General features: G+C 37.7%; 1 protein-coding gene across 10 annotated transcripts in view; it reads right to left on the reverse strand.

Annotated features, from left to right (window-relative positions):
- The window catches only part of DICER1 (dicer 1, ribonuclease III), a 75,422-nt gene that overhangs the window by 43,167 nt on the left and 18,141 nt on the right, over positions 1 to 14,114 (reverse strand). For 4 of the 10 annotated variants that reach the window (XR_009732170.1, XM_061395228.1, XM_061395230.1 and 1 more), the window contains exons 2-7: positions 9,464 to 9,527; positions 8,323 to 8,423; positions 4,081 to 4,269; positions 3,111 to 3,273; positions 2,003 to 2,133; positions 149 to 283 (exon numbers count right to left, since the gene is read on the reverse strand). Coding sequence is in view for 9 of the 10 variants with exons in the window: in XM_061395228.1 (XP_061251212.1) it covers positions 149 to 283; positions 2,003 to 2,133; positions 3,111 to 3,273; positions 4,081 to 4,224 (573 nt within the window). In the remaining variant the exon portion in view is untranslated. Of the gene's footprint in view, positions 1 to 148; positions 284 to 2,002; positions 2,134 to 3,110; positions 3,274 to 4,080; positions 4,270 to 6,362; positions 6,495 to 7,781; positions 7,810 to 8,322; positions 8,424 to 9,463; positions 9,528 to 14,114 lie in introns of those variants that run through there. The other 6 variants (XM_061395232.1, XM_061395233.1, XM_061395231.1 and 3 more) reach the window with 4 other exon arrangements.

Consider the following 14,114-nt stretch of genomic DNA (forward strand, 5'->3'; position numbering starts at 1 on the left):
ACATTAGTTTAATATTCAGTCACTCATTCCTACACTGAAACCAAGTTCCCAAAAGTGGTAACTAACATTGCTTTTGGTATATAAAAACACTGCTTTTACTCAGTAATCTGACCTGCATTATTAACACTGATAAAATCTAAAAACTTACCTTCATAATTTCTCGGTAGGGGTGGTCTAGGATTGCAAGATGACACTCATCAAACACCAAAAGGTTAATGTCTGACAGTGATAAGTAACCATTTTTCAAAACATTCAAGGCGACATAGCAAGTCATAACGAGAACCTAAAATAAAACTGCTATCAGTATACAAACAAGCCATTCACCTGTCTGGATATACTTCTATGAAATCAGATTAGGGAACTACTGTATTAGGTAAGGATTAAGAAAGTCATCGTTAAAAATCACAACAACAAAAAAATTACAACAAAAATTCTCAATGTATGGAAGCTCATACTTGAGACTCAAGATGTAAAACAAGGAAAACATGGAAAGAGACAAGAAAAAAAATACTGATAATGGAGACCAAGTTTTTATGATAAATCTACTCAATCCACTTCAGGTTTTCAGCTTCCTCATAATTTGATTGATGAGACCTGTCAGTTTTATCAGATCACAAAACAATTCACACAGTTTTTTCCTGTCAAATTGACAAGGTTTTCTGGAAGAAGACATGGACTCCTTAGTTTTTTTAATGGCTTATCATTCTGTGGATTTTAAATGAGTTATTAAGAGAGCTTAACTAAAAGACGCTTACTCCTTGGAAGAAAAGTTATGACCAACCTAGACAGCATATTGAAAAGCAGAGACATTGTTTTGCCAACAAAGGTCCATCTAGTCAAGGCTATGGTTTTTCCAGTGGTCATGTATGGATGTGAGAGTTGGACTGTGAAGAAAGCTGAGCACCAAAGAATTGATGCTTTTGAACTGCGGTGTTGGAGAAGACTCTCGAGAGTCCCTTGGACTGCAAGGAGATCCAACCAGTCCATTCTGAAGGAGATCAGCCCTGGGATTTCTTTGGAAGGAATGATGCTAAAGCTGAAACTCCAGTACTTTGGCCACCTCATGTGAAGAGCTGATTCATTGGAAAAGACTCTGATGCTGGGAGGGATTGGGGGCAGGAGGAGAAGGGGATGACAGAGGATGAGATGGCTGGATGGCATCACTGACTCGATGGACGTGAGCCTGAGTGAACTCCGGGAGTTGGTGATGGACAGGGAAGCCTGGCATGCTGCGACTCACGGGGTCGCAAAGAGTCAGACACGACTGAGCGACTGAACTGAACTGACTGAACCCAATATGTAAGACATACTAGCAGACCAGGGACTGCTTGAGGTCAGTTAGGAAACATCATCTCTTAACCATTTCAGATTCACCAACACGTGAAAGGCCCTCAACACAAGCTGGTGACATGGAAACGTCTAGGTTACAGGAAGTGACAGTCACTCAGTCGTGTCTGACTCTTTGCGACCCCATGGACTATACACAGTCCACGGCATTCTCCGGGCCAGAACACTGGAGTGGGTAACCTTTTCCTTCTCCACGAGATCTTCCCAACCGAGGGATCAAACCCAGGTCTCCCTCATTGCAGGCAGATTCTTTACCAGCTGAGCCACAAGGGAAGCCAAGTTACAGGAAGTCTCCATCAAAAATACTAAGATCTCAACCAAGAAATGTCAAGGCATTTAACTCAAGAGTAAACTTTCTGAAAGCAAGTTATCTGCAAGATGGAAATAGATCATGGGAATTTTCATTTTCAAACAAAAAATCATACTGTAAAGTTGTTTCTTTTCTATTCAGTAACAGCAACACAAAGGACTAGCTTATTTGGATTTAGGATGAGATTATAGTAAGAAAATGCATGAGGACTAGTTTCTAGGCTGACTAAGTACAGGAAAGTAGAGTCTTCAAACCTAATTCACGTAACGAGGGCTACAGGTCATCTTACAAATCAAGGACTTGTACAGATTTATTAAGTGAAATTTCTTCATTTATGAGTCTTACCTGATGTTTAGTAAACTCTTGGTTCCATTTCTCTTTTGTCCAAGATGCACTTACTTCTAGGTTTGAGTATTCCCCGACCTTGAGATCTGAGTGAGTTCTGACAGCTGACACTTGTTGGGCAACCTGGTTTGCTGATTACAAATACAATATTCCACGTAAATGCAAGAACTCTTCCCTACATGGCTCTCTGGACAACAACTGATTAAACAGCTAAGGGAAATCCTTATTATTATATATTATATCTAACCACCAATTTTTTACATAGCCAACTTAAAATCATACTTTCACAGTTATCTCCAAAATATGCTTCTTATACTCACCACCCTGCCTCTCTGTCACTCACTTTACAAAGTCTTAGATCACTTTCCTTCTTTAAGGTGCCTTTCCCCAATCTAAGAACACAATTTCTAGGCTAGAAAGGCAACTACTATCCACCCCTCCTGCTTTCTTCAATAAAATCAGATTATATCACCAAGAAATAACACAGACTGATATGCATTTAAAGCACATGAGAACATCACATGCTGAAACAATCTAAAAAGAAAAGAAAAAAAGGAGAGGAGTGACATGGTTATGTTAGTACTTGAGCTGTTTATATTCACATTTTATACTTTTTATTTTAATACATAACCCCAAACACATAAAAACCTATAGTTTAAACTCTTACTGAATATCTAACTTTCAAAAGCCTCTTTCTTTCTACAACTGGCATAGCAAAATCATAAATCACAAAGTTACCTACAATCAAGCTCCTTATGATACATTTTGTGAAACTAAAACATTAAAAACTAAATAACTAACTACTGAGATCAGATTATATTCCAAAAGGAATCCTTCAAAAGAAATGCAGAGCCAGAATTAAATGCAGTTCCATTTAAGAAGAAAGCTAACGTTTAACATCTATGAAATAGGATGACTATCACTTAAGAGAAATACTATTTAAAGTTAACAAGTAAGACAGAATGATATTCTGCTTCAACAAGCACATTATTCATCAACCTCTCTATACTTTCAAGACTTTAACTTTATACCCCAAGAGCAAATCTGCTTAACCATAAGATCTCATCCAATTTCCTCCATACAATTTGATAAAATAGTGCTTTATTACCAGAGTTGACCAAGAACACCGTCCTTTTGCCATTTCTGTTGAAGTCTCCCCTGATCTGATAAGACAGCTCTTTAGTGAGTAGTACTGCAATAAACGTCTTCCCTGAGCCAGTGTTTAAACAGACTATGGTATTATGATCCAGAGCTGCTTCAAGCAGTTCAACCTAGAAATACAGTGGGGAAAAAAGATTACACACTTCTTATCTAAGTACAGAATTTTAAAAACTGGATTTTGTTTCAATTCAGAAAATTCCACTATTTGCTAAAATCTTCCTCCAATAAATTTGCCCTTTCAAAAAGCTTACCTTCTACATGTTTATTTAATAATAATAATCAGAGGCATTAAAATGCCAGTTACACATAGCCGTGCTATATAAATATGCAGAAATGGCATTTACAATTTCTTTAAAAATCATTTTCACAGGAACAGAAACTTTTCTAGAATGATATGAACAACTGAAACACTATAACTTAATGGAAAATAAGTGGTTATTTAAAATTCATTTGCAAAGTCAAAGTAAAGAAGAAAATTAATGATTTTACTACTGCTTATTATACTGATCTACTCTTATTTACCACTTCAGACCAACTGTAATAAAATATACTGTTTCTTTAAAAAAAAAAAAAAAAAAGACTATAACCATAGTTCTGACAGTCTATGTTTGTTCAAACCAATCTCGATTCCTACCCAGATCATGAGGACAGACACACCCAAATAGATACTCAGGAACAGTGAGGTTTTCACAGGGTAAAAAAGATAAGAAATTTCATCAATAAAACTATCAAATCAATTACCCAGCAGATGTTAGGAAAGAAAATGACTATTAAGAACAAAAGTATTTGGAATGAGAAAATTAATCAGAAGAGGAAAGCTTAAAAAGGTAAAGGAGTTTTATAGAAGTTGTGTCAACTATATGCAAATTTATTCCATTTTAGTGAAAATGCTCCAGTATTAGTGTTCTCATTAGTACCTGATATTTTCTTGGCGTATAAATGTTATCATGAATTGCTTCTTGTTGCCATGGCAGTCCAAAGAAAGGACCCATTGGTGAGGAAGCAGGGGTCATGAGCTGCAGGCCTGCCATGCTGAGGGGTTGCAAAGCAGGGCTTTTCATTCATCCAGTGTCTCTTTCATTGCATTTTTGTTCTAGCACAGCTTACTACAAAAGGGAAAAAGAATACCATTACACAACCATGCAGGGTTAAAAACAAAAGAAAGCACAGAAACAAGAGAAACATCAGAATATCATTCCTATGGGCCTTTTCAAATTCTTCCTGTAATTGTTTTAGCTTTTTCTTGATCTAAGAGGATCTGTTTTAAAAGTCAAGCATTCTACACTCGCCAACCCAGCAATTCTATACCCAGAAACCTGCCTGAAAGGGTTAGGGAGATGCACAAAGATGTAAACACATGAATATTTACTGTCACATTATTACTTAAGAACAAGAAATAACCTTAAAATGAATTAATAAACAATTATCTAAGTAAATTATGGTCTAGTCTTAAAGTGGAAAACTTTAAATCCATTAAGATAATACAGATCTATATTTACTGACATAGAACCATGTCCATAAAATACCTTTAAAAGAAAATTTGTATACTATGATGCTCTTTAAAATAAATGTGTTTATATACAAAACATGTAAATATATATGTAAATATATTTCAAACATCTGTAAATTCTATGATGCTATTATTGATAAAATAATGAGAAAACTGTATGAAAGGCATTTCATACCGTGTACACACAGGAAGGAGTCAAATGCCACCAACATTTGGTCATTTTATCAAAGGACCATAAATATAGAAGAAGGTCATTTTTCTTAATTGACACCTTATCACAATTGCACAGCTGACTATTTACCTAAGTATCTTTAAAATTATGCATATCCTAGATAAATTAAAACAAGGCAACACCATTTTGTGAAATAAGAGCTACTTCATGGAGTCTAAGCACTCTTCTATATTTCACATATTCTTCCCCAAAGATAAATTTGATTATGTAAAAGGATAAAACAGAAATTCAGGCTTTTTAAAACTCCTAAGCTGCAGATAAAGGGTTAGGGTTCAAATCTCTATGAGAAAGCCCACCGGCGCAGGACTGACTTGCCCGTAGAAGGGAATTTCCCCTTGTACTGTCTGCAGTGTTCACTGTTATTACTCTATGAAACTGGAAAGAAAGAATCCCCACTCTTTGTTCCTTGAGAACAAAAACTTTGAATCTCTTGACCTGTTAAATTTATAACCATGGTACAACACAGTGACTTAACTGTTGTGTCTAATCCACCAAGAAGCCTCGAGAGTACAGTCTCTTGTATGCATGGGCTTAACACCAAAATTTTGATTTCAGAGCTTAATTCAGCTGACAAGAATTTAACATCCAGTTAATACAAGTAGCACCTCCAATAAATGGCCACAGGGCCTCAGGCTTCAGCAAGGCGGTGTGTTCGTGGACCAGAGAGCACAACCATTCTCAGTATCCTTCTCAGAGGAAGAAGGCAAGCAGAGTGTTCCAGAGTACACGATGAAAAACCATCAAGTCCTTCTTTTGCCGGGGTCAAACAGAACTACATTTTCCACAAGAAATAATGTGCTCATTCTCTACTGAACCGAAGTCCCAACAGCCTTTCCTGCTACCTCTTCTATACTCAGCACTCACTTCTCTCAACTCTGCAGGCCCACAGGATAAACAGTCTCGGGTTGATCAGTCAAGCTTCCTACTCAAGCTGGGGGCAGAGAACCTGAAGTGGAAGGCTATTTTACCTAACAGCCTGAGACCCAGCAGGTCATGCTGAAGGCCCAAGGCTGAGACCTGCAGGCACTTCCCACATGGCTACCCATTCTTGAGGTATCTCCACACGGTGCTCCTTATGCGCAGGTTCCACTTCCACAGGTCAATCTATCCTTGGTTGGATGAATCCACGGATGCAGAGGGTCAACTGTACTATGCAAGGGACATGAGCACCCGGGGATTTGGGCATCAGAGGGTCCTGGAACCACTCACCATGGGCACGGAGGGACAACTGTACTTCTTCACTACTCCAGGCCACTCACTGGTATGATTATTTAAGCCTGATGCTTCACTTCCCACCCAGCCCAAATGTTAATCCAAGACCAAACAAATAAATGGTGGAGGGATCAGGAAAAAAGCCCAAATCCTGCTGGTGGATGGAAATTCTCAAAGGAGAAAAGAGGGCAGCTGTGTAAATCCTCAAACACACCTCCTCCACCTCCAGGAACCCTCCTTCTTACCACTGTCACCATTTCTTCTGATGTAGACAACATTAGTAGTAATGATAGAGCCAGAAAAGTCTAAAACATAAATGAATGTTCTATTTTTAGAACAGTGTTAAAAAATCTATTTATAAATACTTAAAAATTTATTATAGACTATATAAAAGTTGGAAAAGGCATTGGCACCCCACTCCAGTACTCTTGCCTGGAAAATCCCATGGATGGAGGAGCCTGGTAGGCTGCAGTCCACGGGGTCGCTGAGAGTCGGACACAACTGAGAGGCTTCACTTTGACTTTTCACTTTCATGCACTGGAGAAGGAAAAAGCAACCCATTCCAGTATTCTTGCCTAAAGAATCTCAGGGATGGGGGAACCTGGTGGGCTGCCGTCTATGGGGTCACACAGAGTCGGACACGCTTCAGTCTAAAAAATAAAATCTATTTTTAGAATAGGCTTAGAATAGTCTAAAAAATACAATGATGCTCTATTTTTTTAAGGGCACTTGATATTCTTCAAAATTATCAGTATCATAAAATACAAAGAAAAACTAAAAATGTTCCCAATTAAAGAAGACTGCGGAAACATGACAACTACACGCAGTAACTGACCTCAGACTAGATCCTCTCCTGTTACAGAACCAAGGCTATCAGGGCCATTATAGAGTCCAGCGATAAGGCCGCAGACAACGCACTGTCACGCTCACGGAGCTGGGCACCGCGCCATGAGTGCGGAGGGAGCACCCTTATTCTTGGCAAATCCACAGAGGCGCATTCAGGACTGAAAGGGCCATAATGCAGGCAACTTATTCTCAAATGGCTCAGAACCAGAGACTACACATAGAAATAGAGAGCGGGTGTGACTGACAAAGCGAATGGAGCAAAACAGGCAAAGCACGCAGTCTTTGTCCTAGTCTTATTCTTTTCTGTAAGTCTGAAAGTTCTTCCAAATCAAGAGTTTTAAAAAGTAAATAGTTCAATATGACCCATGAGACCAGCATCTCCTTGAGTATAGGAGCTGTACATCTCACACACACTTCTATCACCTACCAAACCAAATCACACCCCAGACATAACAAACAAACAATACAGGCTGAGGGTGAAGACAGCGCCTAGGTGCATGGCAGACGCCTTCACACGGCGTCTCTTTCCCCTTCATCAGGTATGTCACATTGCACATATTCTAAGAGACACATACGGACGCGGCTCATTCTTGACTGGCACACACGTTCCATGACAACAGGACGTGTGTCTCATTCTCTGCAGCTCTTAAATTTCCGTACGTGTGTCATATATACACATCTAAATAAAAACGTGATGAACTCAATCAGAGATTCATGAATGTCCACACAATAGCATACACAACAGAAGCACAGACAGCTTAAAAGAGACTTCTACAGTACTTGGTTTGGAAATGCACACCCACCCGACTCCTACTCACCCTGAAGGGCAGATACAGGAGAGAAAATCTGCAAGGAAATGGAGAACAGGAATTGAACCCTCCCATTACATTCCCATTAGGTCACAATATTTAAACTAATTTTCATTCACTTCGCACAATGACTGGCCCCAGTAATATACTATCTATTTGGGAAAAGCAAACCCAACACTGAAAACTCAACAAGTAATCCAATAATGTGAAAACTCAAAAAGCCTATAATTTTGCCAATTTTTACTTTCTTTGGCATGTTTAAATAGATTTTTATTTTCCCTCTCTTAACTTGGCCTTAATGAAAAGCTCTGAATCCCTACTGGTAAGTAAAAGTTCTAGAGTTTCATAGATTAACTGCCTATAGTTAACTGTCTCAGCAGAGCCAACAGGATAATCTACGTGACTATTTTCCGATCACAGATTTTAACAATTAACACTCATCAAAGTGGTAACACTTTCATAGTTTTGGATGATTCGTTTAGAAACAACTTAGTAAGACACATGAACAAACTCTCTTCCTTTTTCCACATAGGATAAAGCCCAGATTTACCGTCTTAATGTTTGAGATCTCTGTGTTGCTGTTGTCTGAACTGCATTTTGACATTGTGATAGCAGTTTATTGGAAAATCACAGCATACCCAAGCTTCTGCTCTAAAAATAAAGGCAAAAATAGCCAAGTTTAAGATTCTTGCGCTTAAACTGAATATAAACACATCTACAAGAAAGTCCCATTGATATGAAAAGTTGAATAAAAGGCCATTATTTTGTATTAAACTTTAAACAAAAGACATCTGGGTTATTTTAGGATACTAAGTCTTATTCTAAAACAAAGAACAAGACAATGAGCTGTAACAACAGCATGCCTAATTTCCAGAGATCAGGGGCAGGGAGGAGGTGGGGTTATAGCAAAGTTCGAGGAAAGATCTTAAAATGAATACAACGAAATCCAAGTACATAAAATTCTAAAGAGAATGACTAGGAAAATGGAATAAATAAATAAATGTGTGTGTGTGCGCGTGTGCACACAGCTGTTCAGTCATGTCTGACTCTCTGCAACCCCATGGACTGCAGCCCAGATGTGTTATTTCCTAAATCCGTATACACAAGAGAAGTACAGAAGGCCACCAGAAGAGGTACTTGTCCCAGTAATCCAAATCAGCTGGTGCTAAGTAAGTCTTCACCACATGTATGAAGTCTTATCAGCAATTCAAATTTCTCAAAGAAAATTTAAAACATGATCTTAAAGAGCAATTAATCTAACTATAAAGTTTCACTAAATTCATGTATGAATAAAAGAATTCAGGAAGACAGTTCAAGAATGTTAATACTGTGGAGAAATTTAAAGTTAAGGGTGGTCCCAAATAATCCTAAGAGACTAGATATCAAATAAGAAGCATAAAGCAATGATGTGAAAAGCTTAATTCAATTAACAAATGTTGATTTTCCTAGATCTGGTACCAGATTTAATTTATGCTCCTTAACTTCAACGCCTCTATTACCACAGGCTCAGGAAAAAATGAATTGGCAGCGGTCTCTTCTCACTTATTTGCATCTGGTCTAGTCTATAGCAGTTTAAAGGACATTCACGTAGAGGTTAAACTTTCTCATTTCATACATAAATTGGTTTTGCTAATAAGTTAACAAAGCAGAATGGGGGAACCTTAACACTACTTTAGTATTTACATATTTACCTCAAAATGCTGATTCTAAGTTCTTTCAGTTTCCAAGTCTGTATTAATTCATACCCTAGGTAACCTAAAAGCAATCAGAGAGAGTATTTTAGAACATACAACTCATTTTTAAAAAACAACTTTAAGAAATTTCCTACTTGACAAGATTTTCATAATTTACTTATCTGAGTAAGATCTCTGATAAAAACATTTCTTGTATTTATTTATTGGGAGTCAAGAACACAGTATATGTATGAAAGAGTTGCCCTTTAAAATTAGTATTTATGATGTTCTATTACAATTGAAAAATTTTAAAAGCTGTTAGCACAATCCAATCAGATATATAAGGGAGAATTTCTGGAAGTAAATTACATTTTCCCCCAGTAAAATCTTGATTTTAAAAACACTTAAAGACTACACTAAGTCAATATCGTGCTTTCATGAACTTACAACCCCTCTTCTAAGGAGTTGGTTTATGTTTTCTAAAACTACCTCATGCTTTGACTTTTAATTCCATTCTACACTGCCACCTAATATTACGCAAATTCAATACAACAACTTGGCCTGATATGTCGCACTAGACATCTTTTCAAGTAATATTCACCTCTATTCTAGAAACACCAAAATAATAAGCTGATAACCCTTGAAAATTCATTGCAACTACACTATTACAAAATTACTGTTGAGTTATCCAAATTACTTCCCTAAACAATTCTGTATAAAGAGACATTAGAAAGTTAACATGCCAAGCACAGTGATAATTTATTTTATTTTCATACTACACAGCTAATAGGTCAAGTTTTCTAATTTTAATTGATGATCATGATTTAAATTACCAAAAAAAAAAAAAAGTGTTTGATAGGGCTCTTTAAGATAACTCTGCAAAAGACACACCACAGACCACAGGCTCAGTCAAGTTCCAGTATAAACCAACAAATTTAATCTAATTAGCATCTAAATCCCGTATATGGCTGTATCCTTTCAGACAAAGGCTGTAACAATGGCTAAACCCTCCTAGTCTTAAATCAAAGGCATCTAGAGCTTCCTGCTGCGTATTTTCAAAACTGGTAACAGAAAACCTCCAACTCGTTCATTTTATTATGTATCAGAGTCTGATACTACTAACTTTACGAATATCAGTGTCCCGATTTCATCTCTACACCCATGAAGTCCAAAACGCGCAACCACCATGAAGTCCCAGAGTGAACAAAAGAAAACACACACACAGTATCGATACTGTGACATTAAGACACTGTTGAAAGTGCTTCTGGAAGCTAACATATAAAACTAAAAATGTCTTGACGAGCTTTTAGTCCCTACTGACAACTATGCTATGGAGATCCAAGACATTAATTTTAACTCCAACCAAGCCTAAATGCTAAAAGCATCCCTGGCTATGGATATAAAATAACAGGTTTAGAATACAGGTTGCTCATATAAGCACAGATTAAAAATAAGTGGCTTAATTCTCCCATTTGAAAACAAAGGGGAAGGCATCCCTCCCCCTTCCTTCTTTTTCAGAACTCTTTTCAGTCCGTGTCGGCTGTACTTGAATCTTTCTAAAAGCTAAGTAAGCCTCTAGCCAGTCTCACTTCCCAGGAATGTTTCCTTAAGATATGTAATCACCAAGAAAGATATGCCCAATCTCCCAGTTTCCCAGGATGGCCTAATTTGTCAACCGACTCCAAATTGCAAAACCTACCTCCAGTCGTAAAGATACGAGAGAATTGGAAATTTTATCTTGAAAACACGAACATAAAGTGTTGTAACCACTTAGCATACGAAAGATTAAGACTTCTATCTTTGCGATCTCTTTAGTGGATAGCCTAGATACACATCACATTCTGGTTTAACGCTTACTCAATAAAATTGTTTCCTCCCCTTCTACGTTTTTGGAGAGATTTTCTGGTTGAGAGGAGGTCATTTTTAATTATATTTTCCCAGCATCAGCTTAAAAAAAAAAAAAGTTCAACTCTCAAGCGGTATACATGATAAATAACAAAACCCCTTTCTTAACATTTAAAACCGTAAAGAAATCCTAAACTATGCTGCCTAATGGCACTGGAGAGAACGGTTTTCAAAATGAAAAGTTGGCAAACACCTCCTCTTATCCCTAAAAAGGAATCTGCACACAGGGAGGATCCAAAGTGTTTACAAACAACTCCCACCAACCTCCCTTTTCGAAATTAAAGTTAAAGGAGAAAGAGAGTCAGCTGTTTTAAGCTAATTCATAAGTAAAGGCGATGAGCTCCCCTCTTAATACTTTGGGGCATACAGTCACTCCCTCCTCACGGAGGCCCTCTGATAAGGCAGGACACTTGGTAAGGCCTCTGGGGATGTAGAAGGCAGTGTTTTCTAAGAATATTTTATTAAAATCATCTGAATGCTAGCAGATGACCATCTGTATCAGGAAGACCAAGGCCCATCCAACTCCACCACCTCTAAGTTTGTTTCCCTCCTATAAAATAGAACACTTGACTAGTATGAGGATTAAGTAATTGAATGCATATTAACCTTGATAGAGAAAAAGTGCTTACCCAGAAATGCAGATGACACCACCTTTATGGCAGAAAGTGATGAGGAACTAAAGAGCCTCTTGATGAAAGTCAAAGAGGAGAGGGAAAAACTGACTTAAAACTCAACATTCGAAAAACAAAGATGATGGCATCCGGTCCCATCACTTCAGGGCAAACAGATGGGCAAACAGTGGAAACAGGTGACAGACCTTATTTTTTGGCTCCAAAATCACTGCAGATGGTGACTGCAGACATGAAATTAAAAGACGCTTGCTCCTCGGAAGAAAAGCTATGACTAACCTAGACAGCATGTTAAAAAGCAGAGACGTTACTTTGCCAACAAAGGTCCATCTAGTCAAGGCTGTGGTTTTTCCAGTAGTCATGTATGGATGTGCGAGTTGGACTATAAAGAACGCTGAGTGCCAAAGAATTGATGCTTCTGAACTGTGGTGTTGGAGAAGACTCTTGAGAGTCCCTTGGACTGCAAGGAGATCCAACCAGTCAATCCTAAAGGAAATCAGCCCTGAATATTCATTGGAAGGACTGATGCTGAGGCTGAAGCTCCAATACTTTGGCCACCTCATAAGAAGAGTTGACTCACTGGAAAAGACCCTGACGCTGGGAAAGATTGAAGGCAGGAGAAAAAGGGGACAACAGGATGCTACAGTTGGATGGCATCACCGACTCAACAGACATGAGTTTGAGCAAGCTCCAGGAGTTGGTGATGGACAAGGAGGCCTGGCATGCTGCACTCCATGGGTTCACAAAGAGTCGGACACGACTGAGTGAATGAACTGAAAGAAGCCACACTCCCATCTCTATCTATAATCATTGTTTTCATAGAACTCTTAAGACTTTAAGGAACTCCTTTAAAGAACCTAAAATGTTTTATTAATATTAAGATTCAATATAAAAAAAGCATTCTCAAAGTTGAAGAACTATACAAAATTTTATACAGTATTTTTAACCAGATGAACTTGAAAAACCACTAACTCCAAACTACTAGTCACTATGAATTTACAATAAAATGAAAATCAATTTAAATCACAAAGCATGGTATATAATGTAAAATAAAATTAAACAGCTTTCTGCCCGATCTCTTTAAAAGCAAAAACCAAAAAATACTATGTGCTCCTTCTGTCTGGCTCCCCAAACTTCACTGAAAACATTAGTTAACTGTTTTTGAGGCAATGAAATGGTTCACATGCTTGGGCAAGTAATCATCCTCACCATTACCATCCAGTAGACAAGCTTGCAAAATATAAAATGCAAGAAAAGAGAAAACAAAAAGATAGGAAATAACCAAAATACCCATGATACATGAAATAAAGATTTCAAGGATTTACCAACCATTATTTGGTGAATACAGATTATGAAAAGACTACAGTCAAATCAAAGACTGAGAGACCAAAGAGAAAAAAGGACAATAATTTCAAGAATTTAAACACTGTAATTTTTAGTCTTAGGTAAATACACAGCACAACAGGAATATTTCTATTTTCACTGTTGTCATAACTATCATTATTAATTAGAAATCCTTGCATATTTTATCTAGCCTACATTACACAAGCTACATTCAGATATGCTTCCTCGGCATTATCACTTATAAGAGCAAAAAGGGCCCCTCCCACCTTCCCGAAAAATGCAATGTCCAAGGACAAATGAGGGAGTGCTCTGGTAAACCACAGACCGCTCACTTTACAGGGTGCACTTCGACTGGGCTATTACAGTGATGACAGTCTGTAATAAACAAAAATGCTGATGTTACGGGCTTCAGTGAAAAAAAACATTTTTATTTACAGGAAGATCTGGTTGTGTCTTTAAGTTAAAAACTAAAGAAAAGAAGAAAGGGGAGAAGGGAGGAACAGAGGAAAAGAAAATTCCCCCCAAAACTGAGCATGGGATTACTAACGTAAGTCATTTCTTCTTCCTTAAGGCTCTTCTGTATTTTAAAATTCCCTACGATTCGGACACTTTATTACATTTAAAATTAAACAAAGTTTTAAACTGAGGATGAAGACAATAAACATCATATGACTCTGTCTTAAGTACTGGCGAGGAGGACTCCGTTCTTAAGCCACTGAATGTGGCTGAAGATTTACGCCCGTTTGTATAACTGACACCACAAATTCACCAGCTTTCTTTTCCTGCACTAC

Source organism: Bos javanicus, chromosome 21, assembly GCF_032452875.1.
Source record: "Bos javanicus breed banteng chromosome 21, ARS-OSU_banteng_1.0, whole genome shotgun sequence".
NCBI lineage: Eukaryota > Metazoa > Chordata > Mammalia > Artiodactyla > Bovidae > Bos > Bos javanicus.